Source organism: Gymnoscopelus braueri (genome assembly GCF_963280865.1).
Source record: "Gymnoscopelus braueri genome assembly, contig: SCAFFOLD_115, whole genome shotgun sequence".
Taxonomy (NCBI): Eukaryota; Metazoa; Chordata; class Actinopteri; order Myctophiformes; family Myctophidae; genus Gymnoscopelus; species Gymnoscopelus braueri.
In genome coordinates this window covers 111608-121155 of record NW_027660556.1, presented here as the reverse complement: position 1 = coordinate 121155, position 9548 = coordinate 111608, and the positions used below count along the sequence as shown (strand labels likewise).

At 38.1% G+C, this 9548-nt stretch overlaps 1 protein-coding gene across 1 annotated transcript; it reads left to right on the top strand.

Moving 5' to 3' along the window:
* The first annotated feature begins 2255 nt into the window (after window positions 1-2255).
* wbp4 (WW domain binding protein 4) lies at window positions 2256-9476 on the top strand. Its single transcript, XM_080457817.1, has 10 exons — window positions 2256-2371; window positions 2531-2603; window positions 2716-2778; window positions 3451-3574; window positions 3749-3964; window positions 4314-4384; window positions 4984-5059; window positions 5341-5510; window positions 6161-6420; window positions 8901-9476. Coding segments are annotated over exons 1-10 (1260 nt in total). The 5' UTR covers window positions 2256-2369; the 3' UTR covers window positions 9106-9476.
* Window positions 9477-9548: the final 72 nt, after the last annotated feature.

Below are 9548 nucleotides of genomic sequence, written 5' to 3'. Positions count from 1 at the left end.
CATTCTTGAATTATTTTGTTAACATTTCATGACCAATATCGTTTGTCAGATTTTATTTTTGCATTAGTAGCTAAATAAGAAGTCTAGAGCGATAATAACACAACCTGTTGTAGAGGTTGTTTTCGAGTTGGACCCTGTTATGCTTAGATGGTATCTGTGACCACAGGGTGTCAGTAAGTGCTAATATTTAGAGATGAGCAGCTTAACAAGGAACAAAAGCTGTGCTGACTCTTGCTGTCATCTTTCAGTATCGAGAGAAACCAAACTTCAATAAGTTTAATCTCACAGTTTGGTTTTCTTAATGTCTCTTTGAGAAACTTGTAGAAGGAAGTTTATAAAAGTATAACTTGATGTATCAATCAAATCAACACAGAGTTGTTTAGACTGTCCATTAAAACATACAACATAAACAATTCATCATTGTGGGCTCAAGCTCATGTCCTTTAAACTATTTATAGTATCTTCCCAAAACTTTGCCACACTAATTACTTTCGCCTAGCCCTAGACACTCCATTCATACAAAAATTCAGCTGTGGACACTTGCGCTTGTTCATGTCACTTTGAAATGTTTTGTATTTTTTTAAATATTTAACTTTAAACACCCAATAAAGTCTATAGGAAAGTCTGTTATTTCATTCTATTTCAACTTTAAAATGTTGAGGTATATTATGACTTCCATTGCTGTGTTTAACTTTTTGTTTAACTTCAAAGCACATGTGGATCAGTCTTTTCAGCGTTTCCAATACACTAATGGTGTTTGCTGAAGGGAGAGAGAAGGACACAGGAGGAATGACCCTTATGTTCGTAAAGTCACTGCGGCCACAATTTTTACACTCATTTTTTTTTACATCACCACGTTCGCACAGGTTTGCTCAACCATTTAATCCAAAGACCTAGCTGTGTGATGTATATATTTTGAGTTAAGACCATTAATGTCAACCCATGTCCCTCTGCACTGTAGCAATTAGTGCACCAGGGGCTGTTTCATGCTTAGCCTGTCAAAGTGGTGCAAAGTAACTAAGTACATTTACTCAGTACAATACAATAATGTACAGTAGCAGATATGTGCATGAGGTTAGACATAAGGTATACAGTAGCAGATATGTACATGAGGCTAGACAGTAAATAAATAATACTATTTATGTTCCTACACAGCATGTTGGCTCGTTCATATACAGCACTGACAAATGCCATTTTAAATCATCATCCTCATCAGATATTTAGTCAGCAATAAAAAAATCTCCAGATACTTAGTTTTATTAACACACACTTGTCCTGACAGATAAGGAAGATCCTTATCTCAAACCTAGCTCTGGTTCTCAGTGGTGGAAAGTAACTAATTACATTTACTCAAGCACTGTACTTAATTAAGTACAATACTTTACTGGAGTACTTCCAATTTTCAATACTTTTACTTCTACTCCACTACATCTCAGAGGCAAATATTGTACTTTTTACTCCACTTCAGTTATTTGAAAACTAGGAACAGCTAGAAATGAAAGGTGGGAAATATCCTTACTTAGCAGCCCATTTGCAGACGCCGTCTAGAAAAAGTGTAGTTCCCATACCGGGAGTCGAACCCGGGCCGCCTGGGTGAAAACCAGGAATCCTAACCGCTAGACCATATGGGAGGTCTGAACGCACTGCTGCTATTTTACCTATTTATACGTTTTAACCATTGGTGTATCACTGTAATAACATAGCTATATGGCACTTGATATGGAAACTAATATTTGTTTATTTTTGTTTAGTTTCTTTTAGGTACGAAATATGTTTTGTTTTGTTTTTGTTTTGTATGACTGGCTGTTCCGTTGCTGGCCAGTGTTGCCATGTCTGCTTATTAAAAACGACTTTGGGCTTGTTTTTCTGTAAAGTCGCTTGTAAATATTGGTGGTTGCGGTTTTTTGGGCTTGTTTCTAAAGTGTAGTTGCTTATTTAGGCTTTTCTTCCAAATGTTTAAATATGTGTTTAAACCAGTGGTTCTCAAACATTTTCATAAATGTTTTGTGCTAAGGAGCTTTGCGTTGTTAGAATGTTAAAAATAAATAAAAAAATCCACATTTTATTGCAAGAGTTTTTGAAAATAGCTACAAGCTCGTGAGCTTGTAGATTGGCTATTTTCAAATAGCCAATGTATATAGGGTTTAAAGTGCTCATGTGGCCTAAAGTTGCTTCTTTTGGGCTTGTTTTCATAGACCCGGTTGCTTATTTCTCTCACAAAACCTGGCAAGTTGTGGCAACACTGATTGCGTCATCAGGAAGGGACGGTGTTGATGTTCCTGAAACAAATGTGCACATCACCGACGCTGGTCGTTTCCATTTAGTTTAGTATTTTTGTATCAATCAATCTTTACAAACAAGATCTTAACATGTAAGTACACATCATGTGAACGTTCAGTATGAATCACATTAGTCCAGGATTCAGCCCTGTAAAAGAAACCACCATTCAAACCCTGTGGAACCAGCATAACGCTAGCAATAAATGCTATCTAATTAATTATTGCATTTCATTCTCATTTGCGCCTTTCAGGGCCGATGTGTGGAAATCACAGCCAAAGAAGTTTTGCCAATACTGCAAGTGCTGGATAGCAGACAACAAGCCTGTGGGTATAGCTATAGCTCAACAAATACAATAAATCAATTAATAATTTCTACAAATGAAGCTGTTTATTGTTGTGATGCGTCTTAATTGTACCATCTTCATTTTCTCTGCAGAGCGTTGAGTTTCACGAAAGAGGGAAGAATCACAAGGAGAATGTTGCTGCTAAAATCTCAGAGGTAGGCTATGTTTAATGTGGGGCTTCAAATCTGTTGTTGAATTTGAGCTGAAATGACAGAAAATGTTATTAATTTCAATAGTAAACTCATATAGTTTGAATTATGAATGTTTTTTTTCTTCTCTAGCATTGTTCAGTTTGGTTCCATTCTCACTTTAAATTCAAATTGACCTGCATTGGAATTAAAATTCAGTACAGTTGTGTTGGGTTGGACCGGATAAAAAATTGACAATCCAGAATTGGTTCCATCACATTTGGAACTTTTTCCGGAACCGGTTTTATCACACTCAAACTTTTTATTTCAAAGGATCACCATAACCCTGAGAGTCCATTTGGTTCCATTTGTACACCAAAATGGACACTCTCAGAGTTACAGACCATGTCCATGACCGTGTCCATTTGGAACCCCCTCAAATAACCCAAAGGATCAATGTACCTCACTTTGAGAGCCACTTCAATAATATGTACTACATATGTATTACATTACAGTCATTTAGCAGACGCTTTTATCCAATGTATGCAATACTGTTTATCAGAAATTATAATGAAGGATACAAATTAAATATATATATTAAAAATATATAGGAATCGTTAAAGGGAACAGTTGTGTCTTCTGATTGGTTGGTTCGGTTGCTAACACCCGTCAATCACCTTCCCTTCTGTCTTCGTGCAGATTAAAAAGAAGAGTATGGACAAGGCAAAGCAGGACGAAAAAAATTCCAAAGAGTTTGCAGCGATGGAGGAGGCAGCTATGAAGGCATACGAGGAAGACCTGAAGAGGATGCAGATAGAGTCCGGTGAGGGAGCTGATGGCTCTGTCTTAATGTGGTTCTATTTTGGTCAGAGCTTATGTGTCTGTAACTCTGAGAGTGTACAAGTGGAACCAAATAGTTAACTCAACACAGAGGATTTTACAGTGTAAATTGGGAGGACATTTATTTTAAACACAGTGCTGTTGTGTTGACCGTTAGGAGTGGAAGTCCCCGCAACAGCGACCCCGCCTCCGTCTCAGCCTCCGTCTGAGCCCAAGTCTCAGCCCAAGTCTCAGCCCAAGTCTCAACATCAGCCTCACCGACGAGAAAAGAAGGGAAAGCGAGCGGAACAAGATCGGTCTGGAGAGTCCAGAATGTGGGTGGAGGGGAAGTCAGACGAGGGGCACACATACTACTACAACACATTAAATGGAGGTAAGTTCAGTCAGGAACACTCACGTCAAAGTAGATTTAACCATTTATTGCAAAAAATTGAATACAGTTAAACTTGGCGTTAAAGGCTCCGCTCTTGGAGATATTCCCTGAATTTTGTCCAAGCAGCATGCTAAGCAAAATCAGGGAATGTTAAGCAAAAACCCCCATAGGGATACAATATCAAACAATAACCAATAAAGACATATTAGCTTGAATTTGCAGATATAATATCACAAGTATTTGAGCCTATGCCAGGTTCTACCCCCCACAGTGAATGTCTCTACATGAACACACAACACTGGTTCTACTGTACTGAATGTTTGTCTCTCTACATGTACTACTTTGACAGAGTCTCAATGGGTGAAGCCAGAGGGCTTCCAAGAAGAGAGCTCAGACTCCACTCAGCCCGGGCAGAGTGAGGTACGATCTACAAAACTATTCTTTAGGTTCGCTATCAACTGACACAGCAATGAATGTCTAGAGCTATTCTATAGAAACAATATTCATCCATAAGTGCAATCCACTCAATTTTGTATTACTTCTTTTAAGTTGTCAGATTTCTTTTCAATGTATGTGTAACTTACATATTTTCATAAGAATAAAGCACTTTGTGGCGTGTTGAGCTTATAGATGAATCATGGTGTGGATTTGCTGTAGAGGTGCAACAGTTATTCAAACTAATTGATTTAATCGATTATAAAAAATAACCGATTTTAATTAAATACATTTTCAGAAAATAGCAAATCTACAACTTCACAATGCGTCTGAGCTTGTAGATCGGACAATTTTAGTGTGACCCTGTTGTATAATGAGCCCTATAAAATAGGGCTTAGGTGGTTAATCAGACTAATTACTTAAGTCAGAAAATGAATCTATTGGAATTTGTTGATATATGAAAAAATCGAAAACATAAAAAACATGCTTCTTGAGTATTCAATTAATCAAAAACGTAATCAATGGAATCATCACTAAGAAAATAATCAATAGTTGCAGCTCTAATTCGCAGTGTGTCTGTGTAGAACTCCTCAGGCGGTGTGTGGAAGGAAGCAGTCAGTCCTGATGGGCATACTTACTATTACAACACAGAGACTGGAGGTACAGTAAGCTGCAATGATTATTGATTAAGAATTATTATAGAGGCTACTGTGTTTTGACTTTTTATAAGAAAAGATAACTATTGTTATGGTTTCTATTTTTTGATTGTCAGTATTAGATTGTGATTATAAGATTATGTACTAACATTGTTGAGCCTTGTAAATAATGTCTGCCCCTCTTTTGGGATTGGTTGATTTCAAATTGTATTACAAAGCAGGCATTATTTAAAAACCATGGATATCTTAACATCTTATTTTTCACTTGCTCTATGCCTCTCGCAGAATCGAGTTGGGTACGTCCAGCAGATTTCTCCTCCACGGACGCATCTGGGCCTGGTCCAGAGGACCAGCCAGAGCCTCCCGGGACCTCCAGCCCACCCCATGTACCCAAGGAGGCTGAAGGCAACGGACAAGACAATCAACAGCCCAAAGTCCCCAAGATCAGCTTCAGGGTGAGAAGACACAATCTATCATCATTTAATTACATTATTACATTAAATGTAATTAAACCAAGTGCGGACCAAGCTCCGCACCATTGGTGACCGGGCCTTCTGCTCGACTGCTCCACGTCTGTGGAATGCCCTCCCTGACCACTTGAGAGCACCACAGTCTACTGACGCTTTGAAAAATTTACTAAAAACCTACGTTTTTAACAAAGCGTTTCCTTAGTTTTATCATTAGGTTTTGAATGTACTTTTTATGCGTAGATGGGTCTTTAGTTGTTTTGGCCATTGCTGTTTTATGCCATTGTTTTAAATTCTGTAGCGCTTTGAGATTTGTTAAAATGTCAAGTGCTTTTTACAAATAAAAATATATTATTATTATGAATCCTAACTCTGTGTTAATACTTTACAGTCAGGATTCCTTGATTATGGTCAAGGAATAACATGATTTTTTTCCATCCTTGGAAACTCAGTTTATCAACAAGTGGGCTAGAACCCCAAAAGTGGGTCGTGAGATGTTCTTTCAGGGTTGTGGACACAAACAAATTAAATCTTAAATGGAGGAAAATATTTGATTGACTTACTGGTCCATAGATTAATACAACTATCAATGTTGATCAAATGATGATACTGACCACAATCCTACATGCTTTTGTCAGAAAAGGAAAGCAGACACGGAGTCCACCGAAAAAGAGGAAGACAAATCTGCCAGCGACAACGAGAAAGAGGACGATGTTGTGGAGAACGAACAGGAAGAGGCCCCAAACGCTACGCCTGTACCTGAGAAAGAGGACGAGGAGAGGAAGGCAAAGGAGGAGGGCGCACATTCCAAGAAGGAGGAGGGAGCACGTGCCAAGAAGCAGAGGAAGACCAACCCATACGGTGCCTGGGAACAGATTCAGGAAGAGGAGGATCCATAGTAAGTTAGACCACTGTTTCCCAAACCGAGGTCGTTTTTTTGTTTCCTACATAAAAGAATTAATACATTATTTCAAAAGATTTAATAAAGTAAAGATTTAATAAAGAAAAAAGTCACAACTTTTCATCAATTAAAAACAATTCCAATATTTTTCTAAAGTATTTAATAAAAAAATAAAAAATATATATATATTATTTTGAAAAATAAAAAGACTTAAGAAGTAGTGAAAACCTAAAAGAATTAAAATAGCAGAGGATGAAATACATCCGATAATAAAACTCTTTATACGGGCATATGGTGAGGTTGTACCCAGGACTGTATCTAAAGTATATTCATGTTTGATGGAATAAAAAAAACATTCAACAATATATGTTAAGAATAAATGGGAAAAAGAGTTGGATGAGAATATTCCAGAGAAGACTTGGCATGATATGTGGGAAATGCACCAGACAACACAATCAAAGGGATGGAGGGAATTTATATGGAAGAACCAAATTCGGTATTTCATCACACCCCAGATTAAGAGTAAACAAATTAAAAACCAACAGCCATGCTGGAGAAATTGCGGAAACATTAACTCCAATCATACACACGTCTTCTGGAGCTGTACAAAAATTCAACCTTTCTGGGAAACTCTGCACTCAACCATATGTGAAGTTCTAGGTTATGAAATTCCATATTCTTGTCTTGTATTGTATTTGGGTCAAATGGAAGGAACTGTACATCCAGCAGACTGTTATCTAGCCAAAATCCTCCTGGCGGCGGGGGAAAAGGCTATCACCAGGAACTGGCTCAAGACTGATACACCGGACTATAAACAGTGGAGAAACATAGTGGACATTAAATATTCAGGACATGGAAAAGTTAACATTCAAACTGAAAATAAGGGAAGATCTCTTTGAAAAAAGATGGGAAAAATGGTTAATATATATAATCCAAAAAGGAGAGATGTGATTATGTAAGGAAAATAAGGTACATGCGCACCCTCAAAAAGGTTATAAATATTTAAATTACTTTATTTATTTTATTTTAATTAATTTTTTGTTTGTCTTTAAGTACGTGTAACTGTCTGACTTTTATGTTTTGTATTGTTTATTTTATGAAGTGATATATGTAAATGTTTTGAAGTATCCTCAATAAAAACAAAGTTATAAAAAAAAGAAAAAGTAGTGAAAACCTCACGACGCGAAGTGATGTGCTGCGAGCTTGTAGATCTGCTATTTTCACTAGTTTTGGTCCCGGGCAAACGTCTAATTTCTCTTTTCGGTCTTGAGCTAAAAAGTTTGGGAACTACTGAGTTAGACTGTCTGTAGGACAACAATAAAAAAAGACCATCTTTAGGTGAAGATGGATCTCTTTTAACAAACGTGATTTGATCGAGGGTCATGGGGGAGTCGGGAGGAGCAGAGAGAGAGAGGGAGAGAGCTCGGATCAGCATTACATAGAGAGAGGAAGAGGAGGAGGGAGGGAGCCTATTTCACCCACCCAAAAACCTGGACAATGCTGTACCTGATTCGGTCACGCATAAACATAAACTGAAAAATGAACGCTCTAACTCTAGTGGAGGTCAAGGTTAAAGGCAAAGCACACAGACTACACTATTCGAAGTCAAGGCTTCATGCCATATATCCCAATACCTCTCCCTTATGTGATAAGTGCAAACAGGAGACCGGCACACTTGCTCACCAGTTCTGGTTCTGCTCAAAACTAAACACATTCTGGTCACTTATTTTTGATTATATTTCAAAGGCATTGAATAAAAACATTGAGCCAGATTCGAGGTCAAGCCATTTCCTTGTGCACACTGCTGGCCAAACGTTTAATTTTGCAACAATGGAAATCTGAATCTAGTCCTCTGTTCCAGCAGTGGCTTAGAGACTTGGGCAATGTCCTACACATGGAGAGAATGCGGTATGCAATCATCAAAAAAGATAAGTTCTTCCTGAAAATATGGCAACCCCTGTTGGACAGGTGGTCGGTCTCCAGTGACGGAGCCCGTGCTCGAGGTGGCCCCTCAAGTGTTTGAGAACAGTGTGGGTTGAGCTTTCTCTGTGCCTCGTTTGTATATCACAAGCTGTCATGTCATCTAATTTGATACTCTTTTGGCTGATTTTTTTTTCTTTTTCCTTTTTTTTTTTTTTTTTTTTTGTCTTTTTCTTTTTGTCTTTTTCTTTTTTGCCCTCTTTCCTGTACTTTTTAATACATTGTCAATTGCAACCTTGTGAGGGGCGGGTGGGTGGGTTTGTGTTTGTCTTGTGCGTTTGTTTTTTGTTTCACAGAAAATCTGAAGAGTCCTTTGTCATTGTTTATTCTCCTGTACAACTGAAATCTTCAATAAAAATTACGTGAAAATAAAAAGGCAAAGCAAGGGAGAGATGGACCTTTTGGTTTTCTTTTGTTTTTTTAAACAATAAGAGCCAATATTTTAAAAAAAATCTAATGTTTTGAATTAAAACCTGAGATGTTCTTCTCTTTTCCAGTGACAATGTGGACTTGCAGTTGCCCCAGGTGGAGGGAATTGTAGCCGGCGTTCTGGACGATCTGCCCCCGGAGCCCAAGGCCAAGTTCAAGGAGCGCACCCACACGTCCCTGGGAGAGGAAGGAGGCCCTGCGTCCTTCAAGAAGACCAAGACACTCAACGGCAAATCCAGAAGCCTCAGACAGAGGGGCAATGAAGACGACTGACCGCCTAAAACAATACCCTGCAGACTCCACTCAAACTTCATCCACTCAGACACTCATACCTTAACTCACAGCTGTACAGTAAAGCCTGAGTTATAATTGGTTGTGCATGGGTGTCGCGCATCGAAAATAACTGATCTACAAGCTAGATTGGCCATTTTCGATGCGCGACACCTGCGCCTAACTAAGTATAAATCAGGCCTAAGACGATGATTTTTCTCAGAGATTTTATTTTTTATTTTTATGTATGAAATAGAATGACGACGTGAAACTTGTGCAGCGCAATGACGTTGCTTTAGTTATTGTTTGTTTCTTTTACAACATGCTGTAAATAACCGTACTGAAGATTTTGATATTAAATGTTTTAGTCTCCACAGTGGTCTCAAGTGAATATTTTCAGTACTCACGAAAACGTTTGTGAAGCATTCTCTTCTACGTCATCAGTC

Bases quoted from the DNA above. Each gene is read 5' to 3' on its own strand.
- wbp4 (XM_080457817.1), top strand. The intron at 2,604-2,715 runs GTGGGTATAGCT...TTTTCTCTGCAG, and splicing joins GGATAGCAGACAACAAGCCT to AGCGTTGAGTTTCACGAAAG. The intron at 5,511-6,160 runs GTGAGAAGACAC...TGCTTTTGTCAG, and splicing joins TCCCCAAGATCAGCTTCAGG to AAAAGGAAAGCAGACACGGA.